Source organism: Orbicella franksi, chromosome 12, assembly GCF_964199315.1.
Source record: "Orbicella franksi chromosome 12, jaOrbFran1.1, whole genome shotgun sequence".
In the NCBI taxonomy this organism is placed as follows: Eukaryota; Metazoa; Cnidaria; class Anthozoa; order Scleractinia; family Merulinidae; genus Orbicella; species Orbicella franksi.
Genome location: NC_138156.1, coordinates 15,307,164 through 15,328,231, shown reverse-complemented (window position 1 = coordinate 15,328,231; position 21,068 = coordinate 15,307,164). Strand labels below are relative to the sequence as shown.

Sequence of the window (21,068 nt, the reverse complement as noted above, 5' to 3'; positions counted from 1 at the left end):
CCAGTGCGAGTTGCTCCACAAGCCAATTACAGGGTTGTCAAAATAAGCCGGCAACCAGCACATTTAACCCACTATTTTGAAAACTTCACCACCTACTCCAAATGCTAGTAGGTTAGTCCTGCGTCTGATATTGGAGAAATAAAATGGAAATAAAATTGTTCAGTTATTAATTTGTCTGAACCCAAATTGGATTGGAGGGAATAAAGTATTTGCTAAAAAAGTGCGTGACACAAATCGAAACTGATTTAATTAGCCATAAAATGTTCTACACCTCAGCGCATCATTTTTTTGAAGCGAACATTAATATTAAATTTAGAAGAGAAGTCCCAACAAGATGCTTATCACATCACGCGTGCATGTCAAATACGTTCACTTTTAGAAAAACATCTAAAATTCTGAACTTAAGATTAAAATAGGAAGGAAACTTGAATTGAACTTTTTTTCAAATTAAATTTTATGTCAGGTAAAGCCAAGAAAACACCAAAATATCGAACATTTCAAAGCCGTGGATTTCTGTGTGCATAATTGCTAAATTAAATTTATCTGCTAGACAAAATATTGATTCTGTGAATTAGTAAAATGTTAAGAAAAAATCCGATAGAAAATCAAGCAATTTCAGGTTTTAGTGGACAAAAATCTGGTAATAACTAAGGTTTTCGATAAACAATTAAGAATAAAAAGCAGCGATATTAAAGAATGATGTTTCGACGGCTCCATGCCATCATTATCAAATTCAAATAAGATATGTTACGTAAGTTCGTTATATAGTGAATGTTCATGTGAAGGTCTCAGTGCATATGATTATGAGATACAAAATAGTCGTTGAATAAAAATAAAAATACCAAGCGTGGTGTGCTTGAACTGTCAAATAAAAAGTTTTGCTTTAACGGAGTCAGATTGAGTGTTAAGTGTTGGTTTTTTGTTTTTGATGAAGAGCATTTCATAAATTAAACAATCCAGTTTCCGATGGCATTTCTTGAGGATTGTAAATTGGTCACGGAGATCTTTGTTCCTCAGATCGTGTGCGTCCCGCTGGTGTTTACCAATGACAGAATGCTTATGCTTATTAATGCGCTGAAATAGGTGTCGGCATGTATAGCCCACATAATCTGCGTCACACAGATCACATTTGTATTCATAAACAACAAATTGTTTGTTAACAAGAGGTGGTTTGGGTTCTATCACTTTGATTTCTTCAGCAATTTTCTTGCTCGTAAAGAGAGATGTTTGTATGTCACACAAATCAGATTGGATCTACTGTAAACAGCCAATCAAATTTCTTGTTGTAAAGGTAGATGGTATGTGAGAGGATTTGATCCCGACACAGTTTAGAACGGCCACATTTATTCTTCTATAGAAGGGGAGGAAGTATTCATATATTGGACTTACTTCGACATTTTCTGTGGGTTAGGCTGAAGATTTTAGTTACGAATGAGATGAGTCTTGAGGTTTGAAACAGTTCGTGAGTTAGTAGTATGCAAATGCAACAAGATATTTTTATTTTTAGTTACAAAGGTAACTCAATACTTTTGTTTTTCACAAGGAGTAAATTCAAGTAGAGGTCACGAATCGTCACTTCTAGTTTTTAGGACATGTTTTAGAGGAGATTATTTAGATTTGAAACAGTTCTAACGTTTACAATAGTAAGTGCAGGTGACGATTGTTTTGTTCTTGTTACATGCAAATATAACGAGATATTTTTATTTTTGGTACAAAGGGTAATTTGACACTCTTGTTTTTCACAAGGGAGTAAATTCAATTAGAGCTGACAAATCGTCACCACTCTTTCCCACGAGACGTTTGCTATCTTTAGTTACAAATGGTAAATTAACACTTTTGTTTTTTATGGGAGTAAATTCAATTAGAGCTGACAAGTTATCGGCTATTGTTCCCAGGATATTAAACAAAAAAGAAGTTTTCATTTCTGGATGGTTTATACGTCTCTGCAGTGGCAGGTTATTTTTATTTGATGGGCATTTTATGACATTCAGTCCAATAGATAGAAGTATCAAAACTGCTCAAATGTTTTTTGAAGACTGCGTGGCACCAAGTTAAAGTACAATTTAATTAAATCAAACTTTCAATGTGTCAGAGAGGTTTTTTTTCTCTTTGTTTCTATTTTTGGCGAAGTAGTATTGTTGTGTTGTGTTGTGTAAAAAGCGTAAACTTATGACTCTTATAAAATGCGAAAAGTTCTCTTAACTTGAGTATTTTTGAGCAAAAATTCCTCTTGGGGGTTGGAAGGGCTATGTGATCGGTGCATGAGTTATACATGTGTGCGTGTCACACAAATCACAGTGTGGGTTGTATCAAAGAACGAATCAAAGAAAAAAATAAGATGGTATCTATATTAATCTGTAGACGTGTCAGTTTACTGTAGTTTGTTCAGTCAAACATTTTATGGCTTACTATTTAGCTATCTTACCATCACCGATGTAACATCGTATGTACATCATAAATTCCCAGTTTCTTTCTTGCTGTACATCGCAACCAAAACAACTTGTCAAATTAACCAAATCATTACTGTAACTTACAGTAATGATTTGGTTAATTTGACATGAATGCTCCTATTTCCGAGACTTTACAAAAAAAAAAACTCTTGCACGCCTTGCGTGCCTATGTTTACATTTTTTAAAGCTAAATACATAAATAATTGCCTGAAATAACACTGAAAACAGTTTCCCATGGGAATGAGAGAAAATAAATTTCAAAGCTCAGAGAACTTGTGCAAACACAGGCAAAATTTCAGTTTCATTTCACCAGTACTTTCAAGTGTTTCCTATGAAGTTCAACATTCGATTTTGATGTTTGGTATTGCTAGAAATGATTTTTTTTGCAAAGATATTCAAAACAGTCATACAGAAGTTTGCAATACGATGTAAATAATGTTGGTACTAGGTTTTTGTCCACTTGTTACTCAAACAACTGGTGTATTCCATCTTAATTTCTTTTTTGGGGCTGTTGATGAGATTTTAATCCCACTGGGTTTTTAAGTTTTTAAAAAGACAGTTTGATAATAGTACATTTTATGAAATAAGTCCAAAGAGAAAAAGATTGAAAAGTTTTTTTTTATTGCCTCCTTGACCTTTTTTTAATAGAACTTTTGCTTCATTGCACAAAATACAAATACAGTACAGTAGAGTTATACAGAGTAACGGTACAAGTGTGATTTACATTGCATCAAATTAAAAGAAATGAAGAAAAAATAGAAAACATCAAGAAAAAAAAACAATAGTAAGACACGCAAAACTTAAATGAAATATTTCCACTTTATCGTTGAAATCTTCTAGTTGTTTGTTTTTTAGAGTGATTTGCTTGAGTGAGTCAATCTTCCCTAACCTTTTTGCTGTGTCATTTATATGAACACTGGATTTGAGAATAACTAATTAAGAGTAGGAAAATCATCTAGAATTGAACACAATGTTGGCTGAAAGTAGCCCCACATTACATTTCAGGAAATCACTTTTCAAGAATTTTCCCAATGGGAGGGGGAGAGCCCTCCCATACTCTCCTGCACAATGTGCAGTGTGTGTCTTGCCCAGCAGCTCCGTGGCATGTTTTTCACGCAAACCTTAGCCGCCTACTTTTTGGATGGAACCCGCTAATTTAAAATCAACTTACAACCCTGCGGGACTCAGTTGTTGATGTTATGTATTTATTAAACAGGCTTAGTCATTGAAGCAGCAAAACATCTTGACACTACATGTACGATTTCACTTGACATGTGTAAACAGTGCTGAGCTCAGAGAGTTTAAACTCACATGGAACAATGCACAAAATAGGGCTAAATTGAGAGATTGTTTTTGTATTATGTCCTATTGGGACTAAGAGCTAAGTAAATAATTATTATTAGGGGTAAAGTATCTAAGTAAACAGTATCCTGCCAAGCATTTCCCCCTTAAAATTGTAATGATTTGTCTCCCTTCTCACTTGTAGCAATTCAACTTCCAGATACTGACATTTAAAGACAACATTCCAACTGAATGGAATAAAACTGAACATAAGACCACAAGTACGCATTGCGGACCTATTTTGTCTATCACTGAGCTAGGAAGTCCTTGAAGATGTTATTCTATTTAGTAAGAGTCAGCTAGTTGATGTAAAAAGCAATTTTTCCCTTGTACTCCAATCACTACACCATCAAATTATCAGTGATAATTGACATTCATTCAGGGCTCGAAAAAAGTGCCGTCCCATTGCCCTGGACAAGTAGATTTTCCTTCCAGGCAAGTAACTTTACATTCTCACTTGCCCAATGGGCAAAAGACCAAGCAAGTCATCCGCCAACTAAATCATTAAAAGGGCAAACTAAGACTTGCCGTGGGCAAGCAAACTTTAAGAGATACTTGTCCCAAGGGCAAGTTGGAATTCAAGTTTTTTTCGAGCCCTGATTCATGTGGGCAACTAACATGATACTTTGCTATTATTATTATTATTATTATTATTATTATTAAAGATTCGCACAGCTATTGATGATATTGAAGCTGGTTTCGTCATTGGCTCCGGGCAACAAGTTGCCTAGGGAGGCCAAGAAACACCCCTTGTTTGCTTTTTCTCTTCTTTCTACATCTCCAGCACCTTTCTAAGAATTCTTGCCGACCCCAACAATGCACATCGCTGGATCAGTCCAACAGGAATGCCCACCTCAATGGCTCTCAGATTATTATTATTATTATTATTGTTGTTATTATTATTATTATTATTATTATTATTATTATTATTATTATTATTATTATTATTATAAGTCCTTAAAGTCTTGCCGCTTTTAGCTTATGGTGCCGAGTTCAATCCGTGAGCCTAGGGCATTCATAAGTCCGCTGGATTACTTGATGGATAGAGTCCTCCTAAGTATGCGAGCAGTTCCAAGGAGGATGGTCTTCTGTAGCTCTGTTATTCTAATATTGCCCGGGATCTTGCCGATGTAGTTTTCTGTTCCCTTCTTGACAAGCCCGAAAGCTCCAATGATCACTGGGACAGTTGTTGTTTTCATTCCCCACATTTTTATTATTATTATTATTATTATTATTATTGTTATTATTATATTGAATATATACTTTGTACACATAGTGACATTTGTCATTACACCTAGTGTAGTAAAACAATATTTTAATTTGTTTCACTTCACTACAAGGTTTTATCAAGGAAAAGGGGTTTTGGGTAGTGGCTTATAAGACAGATGTGTGAAATAAAAACTTAGTCATAATTTCTTCAGTTCTAATACAAACTTGTTACCTGTGAGAAGTCTTGTGTAATTGAAGGGGTGAGTGCAAAACCATGCTAAGTGACGATTTGGGCGAAAAAAAATTTCGCGAAAGGGCTTGAATTTTTGCATGTGGTCTTCAATGTAATAGAAAAACACAGCCCTGTATTTTTGTCGCTGGTTTTTGCTTCATTTTTAGTGCAGAGTGCACTATTGGGATGGTTATGGGGGTTGCCTGCCGCTAAGGAACTAAGGCACTATGGCGCTATGGCACTATGGCGCTAAGGTGTAAACTTTAATGTTTGTTTAATTAATTAATTTCGATTAATTCATTAGTCTAGAGGCAAGGAAGTAATGGGAGTAGGGTGGGAAAGGTACATGTGTACTCTACGTAAAACACATTCCATCGCCGTCGCTTAACTTTGAACATCGAAAAGCTATATATTTGTTTCAGGTAACCCCTAGCTCTCCTTGTGGTACCATTCTCCTTAGAACAAAACTAATTTGCCCTAAACGCATGCGTAGATTAGTTAGGGTTCGTGGCTTCTATATTAGGTGAAGGATACATTGCATACGGAATCACGCACAAATGTTGAGTGGTTTTCCTTATGGTAGAGCTCAACATGTAAGACGCATGCGTTCTAGCATTGTTAGTGTTATACACTATCTTTACACGCAGTATTTTATATATCGTGTCATGTGACCAAGGACGGCAGTTATTTTTCAGGTAGCGCCAGTTGTCCCTTTTTATTGCAAAAGTGAAACGTTACTGTGGCTGCGTAGCTTTTAGAGTTACAAACAGGTCGGTTCATCAAATATCATCTGCTGTTTTCAATCTACAATAGTGTGCTTGTCAGAGTTCAAATATATTGCTTCTCCTTAGCGACTTGTTTATTTCTTGCCTTAATTGTGTCTGTAAGAGAGACCAAAAAGTTCTCAAGTTAGTGGCGTTAATACTCCGCAAATTGTGAATTTGTAACAAAAGAGACCAGGAAAATGCTCAAATATTGCTGCAGACGCCGTGGCACCTAATGAAAGCGCAAATTAATTTAATCCGTCTTTGAGGAGACTCATTCATATCGGCCAAGTAGCGCTGTTTATCTTCAATACTTTTCGTTGAAAAGCTTCTCAGCCATCAATATCGTTGTGTGTTAATTTTGAATTGTTTTATTGTTAACAACAAAGGTGGCAACAGAAAAAGAAAGTGGTATTTTGTGACTATCTGATAATTAAATTAGTTCTTGTTCATCGGTAAAAATTTGCATTTTTAGTAAAACATCGTCTCTGTTCCGTTTCTTCATCACTACATTAGATATTTAACTTTCTTTCATTTATCTCCAAAAAACAAAGACATCTTCCGTATGTTTTGGAGAAAACAGGGGTTTCATATTACATGGCTTTGCGAGGAAAACAAAAGTATCAAGTTACAAAGTTGGCGTGAAGAGCTAAATTGTCACGTTTGCTGCTTCAGCGTATTGTTGAATTTAAAATGAACGAAAATCAACTTAAAGCACCAGTAGTAATTAATTTGTGCGTAATGTTTGGACCTTGAATGAAAATACAACCTTGAAACATACACACTGCAAAGGGGAAAAGCCGTAGCAGACTACCAAGGTAGACACAAACCGGAAGTGAACCGAGTAGGGGTGAGTACTTATGGGACTACTGTACCAGAGCTATCAATTGCGCTCTGCACTATCTGAGATTGTCTCACTAGTTGAGTTATAACGTCTGCAAAAAATACTTGGCTTTTCCTAGCCATGTCTTTAGGAGTTTCTTTGTTGAACAGCAAACAGGCAGACTGTTTATAGTGTATGAGGTCAAAATCAAATCTAACAGCATATATAGAGCGGAAATCTGGGAACAGATTGCTTACATCGGTTATTGTGACGTGAACACAACACATGAATCGATCGAGCGTCAAACGAAATACATCGAACAAAAAAGAGATGTCCCACATTAGACCTCTGTCAACTAATATCGTAAGCATTGTTTTGAAGTACCTTGTATGCCTGCCTGGTGGTTGAGAGGCATCATAAAGTCTCGATAAACCCGTAAGTCATCAGCACGTTTTAAAGAATCAAAATGTGTTCTGAAACTTCGAAGGCAGCTGATATACCGTAATCGTGTTATCGGTGTTCGAAGTCAGATCGAGCCAGGCAGCAAAGTCCAAGAGCAGTTCTTGCCCAAGAAAAATACCCTCTGGTGAGTCATGGCCCAATTGCCAAGCGTTGCTAGCATCAAAGTTTGGAAAGCGAGAACTGGTTTTAGAGTGATAAAATTTGTCTTGTATCGACCGCCATGTTTCCCGCGCACGAGGTGTAAAGACCCTTCCCGGCATGCATTGCGATCACGTTCTGCAGACGTTTCTTGAACTGGTAACTAGATTGTTTAAACATAATAATGGCCAACAAGTAGTGATCGATTGTAACATAGATCTGTGATCCAGGTTGCATTGATTTTATTTCAAATCGGCATGATTTGTAGTGTTTTGAACTTCTGGGATCAACGGACATGCAGATGTATGGAGACCTGTACGTTGCGCAGAAGGGTTAATCTGTCAGCCCTATTTATAGAGTGTTTTCACGTGAAATCAACATCATTGAGCTTATACGTTGCGTGAAATTACCATTTTGCTGTTTTCTAAGTGAGACTAACATCCTTGCCATCAAGCGATAACGTGAAATCAACATTTTAACCTATTTAGACCTGAAATCAACATCATTGAGCTTATGCGCTGCGTGAAATTGACATTTTGCTGGTTTCTTCGTGAAACCAACATCCTTGCCGTCACGCGTTAACGTGCAATCAACATTTTAACCTATTTAGACCTGAAATCAACATCATTGAGCTTATGCGCTGCGTGAAATTGACATTTTGCTGGTTTCTAAGTGAAATCAACATCCTTGCCGTCACGCGTTAACGTGAAATCAACATATAAACCTATTTAGACCTGAAATCAACATCAATGAGCTTCTACGTCGCATGAAATTGACATTTTGCTGGTTTCTAAGTGAAATCAACATCCTTGCCGTCACGCGTTAACGTGAAATCAACATATAAACCTATTTAGACCTGAAATCAACATCAATGAGCTACGTCGCATGAAATTGACATTTTGCTGGTTTCTAAGTGAAATCAACCTCCTTGCCCTCGCGTGTTAACATGAAATCAACATTTAAACCTTTTTTAACCTAAAATCAACATTTTTGAGCTTATATGTTGCATGAAATTGACATTTTGCTGCTGTCTAAGTGAAATCAAAGTCCTTGCAGTCACGGCGGGCCGATCCTTTGTTATGATAAACCGAGGCGAGACTTCGACTTGTAACAAAAGCTTGGCTTGGTTATAACAAAGGATCGGCTCTGTTTATCATAACAATGGCCCGGCTTCGTTTATTTGAAGGCCTCGGCGGGAAAAGGGCGTTAGGTATTTTAATCAAAAGTGAACTTTGTCAAAAACGCCCCAAATTTCGCATGCAGTTTTGTTTAGGTATGTTTAGCAATGTCCCGAAGTTTTTGTGTTAAGCTTCGCTTCGTTTTCGAGATATTGCGTATGCAAAAAAACCACTCGGTTTTCCTCGCTGCGTCTTTATAACCGAAGCAAAAACCAGTGGGAAAAATACAGGACCATGTTTTTCTATTACATTGAAGACCACATGCAAAAATTCAAGCCCTTTCGCGAAAATTTTTTTTTTCACCCAAATTGTCACTTAGCATGGTTTTGCACTCTCCCCTTCAATTATCCACATAATTTAGGTGTACATGTATGAACTGCCACCCTGTGACTCAGTCTGTTTCTCTTATTGATTCTGGTCTGTCACTAATTGCATACAGCTGACATTGTGTGATTGATCTAACTATACAATAAAAATACATTGCCGACTAACAATGCCATTCATTGTAACATAACATGTTTCTCTCACCCCCATGGTCTTTTCAAGCAGTATTGGACATAGACTTTAGAGTTTCTGGAGTCAACTTATTTTACCTTGGAGTGCTGGATGGTAAGTATGTGTATGGATGATAATTTGCTAATAAGATATGGATTCAGGTGAAAGGACAATTAATGTTATATAATTTTAGGTATTGTAGGTCAATCAGGTATTCAAAACTTGGTCTGAAATAATCCTTATTTCACAAGGTTCTGATTTCAACCCGTAAGCTATAGCACCTGTGAGGGTTTTCACTAGTAGAGGCTGTGCAATAAGTGCTGTATTACAAAGTTCCTTTTTACATACACCTGTGTACTGCATACTGAACAGTGGTGGTTGGTGAAGCAGTCATTGAGGTGGCCCTGTAAATAAATGTGCTTTCAAAAACATGCAACATAATGTAGCCTTGCAGAAAAACACTTTGTTTACTTTGTATAGGAGGAGTGGACTCTTTCATGATGAGAATTGATATGGCAGAAATGACAGCAACATCTATTCCTGATTGGACAATTAACAGTGAAATCTATGGGATGAAGCTATGCAGACTGCCAGGATTGGAAAAGGTACAGGATATCAACCCAATTATATTGAATGTAATTTCACTTGAAGAGGTTTGAAAGGAAACATACAATCATAGTATTGTAGAGGTCTGCATGATAGATCATGATAGATCATGACAGTAATGTAGACAACTTATGCAGGTATGAAAAGAAAGTCTGGCGTGGGTTTGAATACTGTTCCAGCCTGAATTTTTCAGGCTTCGTTTTTCACAACTGCATTATAAGTAATGTGTAGGTTGTGGTTCAATATTATTCTCGGTACAATTTAGTATTTTAGCTATGTTTCATATAAACTTACATTATGATATGTAACCATATACCAGAACAAAGGAAAATAGAAAATTGTATCGAGAGTAGGATTTAACAGAATTAGATACCTTCACTTAGGGTCCCTAAAGTGTATGTTTGGGGAAATACAAACATTGAGTTTTGCTGGAAACCCAACACACAGTCTTTCATAAACCTGCAAATGCAACTCGTGCTAATGTCATAATTTTAGATTTTTAGCTTATTCAATTGTTACATATTTTATCTATTTTATTATAGAATAACTGAGCTACATGTACTATACACGCTCTCATTGGTCAATAGGTGTGTTTAGATGAGAGTATGTAAACAGGGTGGTGATGTTTTAGATTCGCACATATTTTCAAGAATTATTTTATAAAAACAATAGAGCACATAACCTCATCTAAACACTCGGGGGGCTGGGAGAATTCTGGAAAGTTATGCAAACCCTCGACTACGTCTTGGGTTTGCATAGCTGTCTCAAATTCTCTTAACCCTCCTCTTGTTTAGATGAGGCTATGTAAGCACAGAAAAAGTGCTCTATTGCTTAAAATAATATTAATTATTTTACTGTCATTCTATTTACTTTTTTCAGACTATTCTATCTTATTAGATGTGCAAATTTTCACGTGATAATTCATTAAACTAAACCTTACTGATAGTCAAATAAAGTCCATGTGTGTATGTGTCTATGTCTGTCTCTCTGTAACAACAACATGTACATTAATGATTACTGCAATGAGGTTTCATGTCTTTACATCTTTCTCTGCAATCACAAGTTCCTTAATTTACATATTGATCTTGCAAGTGCTTAATGACTTCAGTACTTTTCATATTGAAACATTTTATTTGCTCTTTCATGGATAATATAAATTATTCTAATCACAAGAATGATGTCATATTTTGTCAGTGAATTTCTCTACTGTATATTAAATGAAAAATTGGAATAACCATATTTTGGTAGCAGTTATACTCCCAGAAATGAACCCTCCAATCATCAATTATTTTGTCTATTTTTATTTTGTTTTCCAGGTGCCTTTCAAATGTTGCATCTCAGCAGAATTAGAAAATGACCTCATTAGCATTCCTGTTGCTTCTGTGTCACATTCAGGCCACAAGGTACCTTACATGTGTAAGGCTGACATGTATGCATGTCACACTAATGGTATGCCACACTAATGGTACATACATTTAGTGTCTTTACTTCGTACATACATTTAGTGCTTGCATGTAATCACTGTTTCTTCTATTTGTTCCTTTGTCAGATTTAGTTTTAATGCCAGGCTTCCTACATTGGTGAGACTGGCAGAAACCTTAACACGAGACTGACTGAACACAAACAAGCCATGAGAAATGGTGATGCCAACAATCACATTGCTATACATCATCAACTGACAAACCACAACATTGACTGGGACTCTGCTCAGTGCTTAGCCTACAGTAAAAACTATTTGCAGCGCCTGACTCTGTAAAGCTGATACACTAATTATAGCCTAGAACAAACGCCTCTTAACAGATGTCAACAACTACAGGCGTCTTAGAAACGACTTATTCATGATGGAAACGAAACTGACAAATAGTTTTCTAACAGACCGACTTGATTTGATTAACAATAGACGGACCAAAAACCGACCAGTTTGACTAACAATAGATGGATTGAAACTCACCAATGACTGATGACAAACTTTACACGAGTCTTTCAGCCAATACCATCATGGCTAAACTGACCAATCACGTTCAATGGACCAGACCTATTACATCATCAACTGACAGACACTATTCACTTGACTCTGTATTTATCAGTTAAGTAAATGTTGTTTTAGTGGAAACTCTGACTATAGATCATACACTAAACAGGAGTTTGATTAACTTGATATTGTTCTATTTCCTAAGTTTCATTTTTGTCTGCATTTTATCTTGGAGACATGCTTGATATCTGTTAAAGAAGTGACAATAAATTGGGACCCCACTGTACACATGGCCATCCATGACAGAATAACAGAAGTAATTCAGGATGGCCAAGAGCTGAAAGGTTGGTATATGACACAGCAGTATAGGCAGGCATCCCACTTGGGAAATGATGAAGTACCTACTCCATGTTACTCCCTTTCATGATTTCCAGTCCCACACTGAAATATAGTAACGTGTAACACAAATGAAGTATCCTCACATCCCCCCAAGCAAAACAAAAGAAATAAAAAAACAAAACAAGAAATAAAGAGGAATAAACAAATGCCAATGTTCAAGAGCCATATTGTTCAATTGTTCATAATGTTCAAGAGCCATATTTGTGAGGTTTCTTGACCATTTGGCCACTTCTAGAGGTGGTAACAGCCATTGCTGGATCACTGGCAGAAACTTCCGCGGCTGTGGCTGAGGCTATACCACTGGACCTGGTTGCTCGCACACTGTCTGGGTCGGACTGGATGGCTATAGGACTGGTTGATACTCTGAAGGGGGCAGACAACAGTGGAGGGCAACTTTGAACATTGTCACTGGGAAATTGGCCTTTTGGCTGGTCTTGCTGTGGTTCTGCTACAAATGGCTCCCTAGTTTACCTGAGGTGTCTCCCAATTCCTCCTGTAGGTACTGCCATCCTCTGTGTGGAGCGGATATGACCTAATGTTGACCTCTCTACCAACAGCAGCCTTTGTCCATTCTTGGGAATTACGTCTCAATTTCACACGCACTATATCACCAGGCCTCAGTCTGTTCAGCTCTCTGGCACCCTTATTGTAGTAGTAAGTGGTAAGCCTGTTTGGCCTTCATGAATGACCAGCCTTGAAGAAGTTGGTAACAAAGTTCTAGTTCTCTGACCAAAGAGCCACTGACCAGGAAAGCTTTCAACTCCTTTGGAAGGAGCGTTTCAATAATCCAGCAGAGAAAGGTTCGGATCTGTTCCTGCTAGACAAGCCTTCATAATATTTTGAGTAACTCTTACTGCATTTTCAACCTTTCCATTAGACTGAGGATACCTCGGGGAGCTGGTGAAGTTCTGAAGCTCATAGGTCTGTGCAAATTCATGAAACTCTGTTGAACTGAAAGGTGAGTGTATCTCGCTACCATTGTACATACTGAGAATCGCCTCCGAGACTTTCAGTTCCTTAAGCTCAGGATCACCAGAGACTTTCTTGTACTCTCTTACAGGCAGAACATTAACTGTTGCTCCACCATCCAACTGAAACTGGATATCATCACCACTGACCACCATCTTTGCATACTACTTCTGAGAATTGACCTTGTCCAGTGACTCTGTGTTCACAGTTAAAAGATATTCTTTGGAGGAAGAATATTCTTGCATCAGATGTACTGGCTTTCTCTTCTTTTCCTCGTAGGAGGCTTTGAAAACTTTGAAGAATTTGAACACTTGACTGCAAAGTGGTTTCTCTCCCCACATTTGCTGCAATTTTTTCCCCAGGCAGGACATTCATCTCTAATTTGTACAGAATTTACAGGATATTACAGCTTTACCATCCTTTGGTGGGAGACAAGCATCCTCTAAGGACTTTTGTCTGCCACCAGCAACAAACTTGAGGTCCTCCTGGTTCCCCATTGCTTACAGTCATGTAGTTGTCGCTTTACTGGATCAACAAATAACAATGCATTTATTGAGTGTTAACTTTGCCTCCTGTAGAAGTTGCTTACGAGTACAATTGTCCTTTATTTCAACCACAATTCTGTCACAAATAAGAATATCCTTGAGTGTAGCATAATTATATGTTTTCTCCAAGGTGCAAAGTGCCGTGACTTAAGAATCGATGGACTCACCTGACTCATGATTCTGCTTGTTGAACTGATAGTGCCCATAGATTTTATTAGTTTCACTTACATAGAACACCTCTAATTTCTCCAGGACAACATCAATGTCCTTGTGTTCCTCTTCATTGGCAAAAGTCCAACCATCTACAATCTCCAATGCATCGGCACCTAAGCACGCGAGTAATGTCGCTGTCCTCTCCACCTTCGGTTGTTTTACCAGGTGAGATGCTACCTCATAATTCAACCAGACTCGTCAAAAACGCATCCAATTGCTTGCTAAATTTCCCTTAGTTTCAAACTTGAAAGGAAACAAAGCATTTTGTAGAACAGGGGGAGTTGCTTCACTTGACGTTCCCTTGCTGCCCGGCATACTTGTAAAGTCTGTGGAACTTGGAGCAAAAAATCGGACTAGAAAAATCCACATTGTAAAACAGACGACGAACACGTAGGTAAACACTTCTCCTGACACCATGTAATGTTGTTTACCGAAAAGGAAGCACGTAAAACAGAACTCAACCTCAACACATAAAACGTAACTCAAAGGTTTGATGAATAGACTTGAGCATGCTTACACCCTGGTTAACACACTTCATATAAGACAACTGAAATGATCTGAAATATTGTAACATGTAACACAAATGAAGTACCGTCACAGTGATCATTGATCAGTAAGTTAGTGACAAGACATATTACTAATTGTTTTTCGGGGTTTGAAACCATTTGTTGACCGGGTACAATACTCTATTCTAGTCTATTCTACAGCAAATGTTTTGTTTTACCACGGAAACCACACTACAAACCACAAACTAAATCATTTCTAGATAAATTTTTGGGGTAAAGTCTGACAGTGTAGCAGCTTTTGGTCAATTCCACTTTCGTGGACATAACATTCAGACTCAATTTTGAAACTTAAATCTAACACAGACAATGGTTTTCTAGTGAGACTAAATCATTTCTAGATAAATTTTTGGGGTAGTCTGACAGTTTAGCAGCTTTTGGTCAATTCCACTTTCGTGGACATAACATTCAGACTCAATTTTGAAACTTAAATCTAACACAGACAATGGTTTTCTAGTGAGACAATCTCAGATAGTGCAGAGTGTAATTTACGGCTCTGATACAGTCGTCACATAGGTCCTTGCCCATGCTGTTCTCCCCTTTGGTAGTCAACTAGACCTTTCCCCCTTGTAGAATATGAGTGGACAAAAACCTGATAAGATGTAATCTTAGCATTGTGTATGTTCCACGTTTTCATTTTCTTTCAAGGCCCAAAAAGAGCCTACAATTACCGTTTGTCGAGACAGCTTTGAATTTTATTGTCAGTGGTGTTTTACGTTGAGTTTCAGTCATATTAAATTCAATAATAAGCAGAAGTGGCAAATGTGACAATTTTACTTTTCATGCCAACGTTTGTAACTTGATCCTTTTGTTTTCCTCACCAAGGCATGCAACATGTAATTTCCTCACCTACATGTATAGTTTCATCTGGGACTTGTAGAATTGTTTACGCTTGAAATAGATGGCTTCCAGCTTATCCCAAATTTGTGTCTTATGCAGTACCTTGACAGTTTCAAGCTTTTCACTAGAGACAGAGAAGAATATACAAGCCATGAAAATCTCTAGGTTTTTACAGTAGCGGCGAACCCGAGATCGAAGAAATCCTCGATTTCTCCCCAGCTTTAGCTTTGTACAGATCAGCCCACTTCTTTGGTCTTTTTCTCATTTCTGATCAAGTTTCATTGAGATAGAGGTATTAAATGAAGAGGAATACTCTATTCTATGCATCCTGTATTGTTACAGCCTCCAGCAACATATCTATATCATATTCGCATATATTCTTCTCAGAAACAAAATACTTCCCAAAATGATGTCAGAAGACAAGTCATCCCATTCTCTGCTATTCGTTGGTCATGAACATGGAAAAAGGCAAATTTACAAACTTGGAAAATTCAAACAAAACTAAAGAAAATAGCTACAACGATAATTTTTTTGCAGTGGTGATAAGGAGAAAAAGGACATTTATATTACTGAAAAGAAATTTTGGGACTTTGTGGCACTTTAATACCCTAATACCCTAATACCCTAATACCCTAATATCCTAATACCCTAATAACCTAATACCCAAATACCCCAAGATTGCAATACCTGTATACCCTGATAGCCTTATTCCCCAATACCCCAATACCCAAATACCTCTTAAACTGCAAACTTCTTGGATGCTGACGTTTAGTGTGGCTAGTAGAAAGGGAACAGAGGAGTGATATTTGACCTTTTTTCCAGTTAAATTCACCGTACAATTGTAGTGAGAATCAATTTTTTGTTTATTAAAATGACCTCAAAATCAAACTGTTCACATGCGATCGTGTTGTGATAATTAAATCTACTACAAATAGACATATAAAGCTTTTCATGAGAGCTGACATTCTCCCAAAAACAAAAACAAATCTAAAATGACGGTGAGTGTTGCGTTTCAAATTCCTCCGGCGTAGTGTGGATGGATGTTCTTCACCAAAAAAGGGTTGAACAAGAAAAGAAAAAGACCAGTGGCTTAAAAAAAAAAAATGGAAAAAAAGCCGACGAATCCCGGAATCTAACTCAGATCCACAAGATTGGAACGTGGGTGCCAACCATAGTAACACGTAAGAAACCTTGCTTCAAGGGGGAAAGATCCAAAGTACTTCAGTTTTATCTCAAATTGGCTAGCAAATATCCAAATTAGCTAACAAATATGCGACACGTAGTCTCTTAAATGGCAAACTTCTCGGAACCCAGGGTGGCTAGTAGACAGGGACATAGGGAACAGAGGACTCCTATTTGTCCTTTTTTCCAGTTAAATTTGCCATACAATTGTAGCGCAAATCAATTTTTTGTTCATTCAAATGACCTCAAAATCAAACCGCAACATGCGATCATGTTGTGCTGATTAAATCTACTATAAATAGACATATAAAGCTTTTCGCAGTAGTGTGGCTGGTACACGGGGAACAGAGGAGTCCTATTTGACCTTTTTACCAGTTAAATTTACTGCAGGATTTTCTTGTGGTGGATTCCACAACTCCAGTTGAAACTTGTAATGTGGCATAATCATAAGCCTTTTAGAGGCTTGCAAGACCGCAGTGTTCTTTGTAAGAGACTTTTTTGACAAAAATTAATGCTACGGTGGCCTCAACAAAACTGTTCGCTTTGATTTCTGAAATATAATTATTTTCAGGAGCTCAACGCTCCAGCACTATTGGTATGTAGAGAAGGTTGCCTCTTGTCAATATTTACTAAACTTCAAACTGCATACTGTAAGTTGGTTGGATGTAATGTGTAGATTGTAATGCGTAGGTATGTACTCCCTAGACTGTTTTTGTAACTGTAGTGTAAGTCTAACTGTAATTGTTGTAATTGTTCGAGCAAATAAAAAAAAAAACTTCAAACATCAGAGCTGAAATTTACAATAGCAGTTTCCAGCAACTTCCCCTCTGTCATCTAAAACATTCCCAATGCATATTACAAAAGTCAACATTTGGTCATATTTAGAGTTAACTGTTAATTTAAGATTAGAATTGTAGAGTATTGTGCAAAAGTAATGAGAGCGAGATGTGCAAATTTCGTTCTTTGTCTCCGCGAACTTTCGAAGAAAATTCGCCCGAAAATTCGAGCGTCTTTTCGCAATGTCTTGAGCATTATTTCTTTAAAACAAAGGACGAAAATTCGCCGCATTTTCAAGACCAGAACGAAAATTCCTTACCCGAGGGATAATTCTCCTTGCAGTATGCGAAATATCGCAGTGCAGTGTGCTGACCAATATCGAGCCATCAATGTACAGTTCTCTTGTGAACAGTCGCGGTCATGTAGACACTTTACTCCTCTATAAATTTGCTGTTGTTAATGTGCTAATCTGTCTTGCATAGTGAAGAACGTAGAGAATTTCAATCCTTTGATCGTTTTCAATGACGCAAACTCGCTAACTTAAGCTTTGTCACGTGGACGAGCCAGCAAGGCAGGTACAAAAGTCGGACCGTTAGACCGGGTCAACTTGGACGAAAGTAAAATTCTTAATAAGGTCTTTTTGAAGGTCAACTTCACCTCAAAATTCATCCAAAGTGACATCAAATTCAGCGATCGATGGACAAGCAGACATGTTTTTCTAGTGCCAGGTCTCCATATAGCCCCCCAAGTGCCCAGTCCCCTCAGCTGTTATCACGTTCGCCACGTTCTCGTCCACCCGCCAGGATCAAATTATTCGCGACAATTCCTCTTTATTTCACGCTTGTGAAAGAGATGGAAACATGCGACCGCACTTGAGCATGTTGGAAGTGCAAAGAAATGGGATTAGGGAAGGAAAATTGCGGAGACATTCGCATGGCAAGTGCAAAAGGGAACCACACGGCTGCCACGAGCCAAAGGATTCTTACTCGAACTGCGCCGAAATGAGATGCTCTTAGTTAAGCTTATACTGTACTCCCACTGTAAGAAACTGGCCTGAATGCAAATATGGCGGATCACTCGGTCGGTGCCCGGGACGAGTTGCATGAAAGCGAGGCTAGTGAGGCTTTAATGTTTTGTTTTGACAATGCTTCCCAGAAAAGTCTTGCTTTGTCGTCGATCTGCTCTGTTTCATTTAGCTGTGGCTACGAGCTGCTGTGTTTCTGAACGCCACGAGAAGGGATATAAATTTTCCACCGTTCGCCTCTTAAGCTTAGGGAAAATAGTGGATCAATGCAATTCGTCGAGACGAAGGAAAGGAGTTCACGATCGCCGCAGGAACTAAAGTTTGTTCGCTACATTTCACATTAGAAGATCTTAGAAAAATCGTTTAAATGACGAGCTTATGTGGTGTCTGGTGGTGTTCCAACACGATTTACATGGCCAGTTCCTTCCTCAAAGTAAAGAAAAGCTCCTCTTGAAAAACATCCTTTGTCTCAAAGGAAGAAGTTGACTTCGCGTCCACTCGCACGGAATCGCACGAAACAAATACTACAGTGTAATAACCAAGCGAATGAACTTCAACTGCCCCCATCGTTGTATCCAGTGAATGCTTTGAGCCAAATGAAAACGACTTGGAGCTAAATGCGGTCGCTTACACATTTTCTAAGATCTTCCAGCCTGAACGAACAAACTTTAACAGTTCCTTCGGCGATCGTAAACTAGTTACCTTCGTCTGTTTTCCCTGAGAGGCGACCGCGGAAAAGAAAAAAAAAAAAAACACTTTCTCTGCTGTGGAAGATTTCAATTCCTTCTGGTGGCATTCAGGAACACAACAACTTATAGGGAGGGCGAAACAAAAACAGACCAGATCGACGACGATGCAAGACTTTTCTGTCAAAACAAAACATCAAAGCCACACTAGCCTCGCTTGCATGCGACTCGTCCCGGGCGCCAACCGAGTGGTCCGCCATATTTGCATTCGGTGTATAGTTCGATAATAGCTTCGAAGCTTCGATAGTAATATCGACTTTATTTATCTTATCTAATTGGTGATTAAAATGGTAAAATACTTCTAAGTAATAGATAAAAATTTTAATAAAATTTTTTATGATGCGCAGCTTTTACTTAGCTATTTTTTCGTAAGGAAATGTTCTGCCTTTGGGTGCACGCCAACAAGTCGGAAGTGTAATTGACTTTTTCAGTGTTAAATAGACTAGTTTGTAGCATTGTTCTTGCCTGTAAACAATTCCATTGGCATCCTTTTACATGTCAAGAGACACTCAATGCTAATTAAGTACATTGTATGATGAGTGTTATTTATTTTAAAACACAGCAAATAGAACTATTAATGGTCACAACAGAAAAAAATCTTTTGGTTCTATTTGGAACACCTTTGATTTAAGTTCTCTTTTTTTTTGGAAGGAAAAGTTTAGCTGTTGGCACGCATTGGCGAGTCAGTTGCTAAATGTTATCTTGCAGGGGCACAGCGGCAAAAACAACAAAATATATGTATATCTCCGGTTCTATTCGGCAGAAATTGGTGATTGAAAAGGTAAAATACTAGATAAAAGTTTTAATGAAAGTTTTTATGATGCGCAGCTTTTACTTAGTAATTTTTTCGTAAGGAAACGTTCTGCGTTTAGATGTGTGCCGACAAGTCGGAAGTGTAATTGACTTTTTCAGTGTTAGATAAACTAGTTTGTAGCATTGTTCTTGCCTGTAAGCAATTCCATTGGCATCCTTTATCATGTCAAGGGACACTCTCGATGCTAAAACAAATAGAACTATAGCTTTTTTTTGCGAGAAAAAGTTTGGCGGTTGGCACGCACCAGCAAGTCAGCTGTTAACTGTCTTGAAGTGTTGTGGCAGTGAAAATAACAAAAATCCGGTTCCATACTCTTCTATACTCAGTTAATATTTTTTTTGTGTTGTTGTCCATTTCAGCGTCACGGAAGTTTAAAAAATATATCTATACCTTGTTCTACCGGCAGAAATTGAAGATTGAAACGGTAAAATACAGTTAATTCACAGATACATAGATATATAGTCTTAGTCTTTTGGCATGTGATATGTGGCAAGTAGAGCATCATGGAGCCCATGATTAAACTTAAACATCAATCATTGACTTTTGCATGTTTGGTGGCTCCTAAAGGAACCATTTTTAGCGACCTACAGTGCAATGTCGAATCAGCATTTAACGGATCAGGGCACGGTGGCTCCTAAAAGAGCTGTTTGCTTAAAATTTGGTAGCAGCGCCTTGTGCCTCCACCACAGCTAGGATTGCCTTATACAAAATGTGATCAATGTCCTTTGTGCATTTCAACGGGGTTATTTTCAGTTCCCAGAACTTCTTGATGCCATCTACAAGTTCTTGTTTGGTGCGTGGCTTCACTTTGGACTCTAAATAAAACTTCAGTTCATGCCACATATCTTCGATGGGATTTAGGTCTGGGCTTTCCGCAGGGGTGTGCCACCAGTTGATATTATTTACCTCGAAGAAGGCCTTGGCTCATCTGGAGGTATGCTTCGGGTCGTTATCCTGCATGAACTGGTGAACACGAAGCTTCTCTAATGAATGGGAGGAGCGTAGTCTCCAGGATGTTGCAATAGAGATTGGCATCCATGATACCATCAAATATGCAAATCTTTGTGGCACCATGTCTACTAACCCCCACCCACACATGAACCTTCAACGGATGCTTTGGCTTCAGCTTTCGCTTTGTCGGCTCATCGATCTTCCGGTAGCAAGTTTGCTGGTACTGCTTGAGAGACACAGAACACGCGTCACTGAAAATCACATTTTGGAAAGTGTCGCCACTTTCCAAAACCTGCCATGCGAATTCCAGCCTCTTCACCTTGTTGGCATCTCGGATGAGCTGACAATAGGTGGTTTGCTGTAACGTCCAGCCTT

The 21,068-nt window shown here is 38.0% G+C and overlaps 2 protein-coding genes across 9 annotated transcripts in view; one reads left to right on the top strand and one right to left on the bottom strand.

The window, feature by feature from the left end:
- The window catches only part of LOC145462359 (bridge-like lipid transfer protein family member 2), a 274,690-nt gene that overhangs the window by 81,089 nt on the left and 172,533 nt on the right, over window positions 1–21,068 (top strand). For 5 of the 8 annotated variants that reach the window (XM_081445856.1, XM_081445858.1, XM_081445855.1 and 2 more), the window contains 5 exons: window positions 9,144–9,206; window positions 9,573–9,697; window positions 11,015–11,101; window positions 11,906–12,014; window positions 13,836–13,961. In XM_081445856.1, the coding sequence (XP_081301982.1) occupies window positions 9,144–9,206; window positions 9,573–9,697; window positions 11,015–11,101; window positions 11,906–12,014; window positions 13,836–13,961 (510 nt within the window). The remainder of the gene's footprint in view (window positions 1–9,143; window positions 9,207–9,572; window positions 9,698–11,014; window positions 11,102–11,905; window positions 12,015–13,835; window positions 13,962–21,068) is intronic. The other 3 variants (XM_081445857.1, XM_081445860.1, XM_081445859.1) reach the window with 3 other exon arrangements.
- LOC145462449 (cyclic GMP-AMP synthase-like receptor 2) overlaps window positions 1–21,068 on the bottom strand; it is a 266,104-nt gene that overhangs the window by 90,173 nt on the left and 154,863 nt on the right. The window lies entirely within an intron of this gene.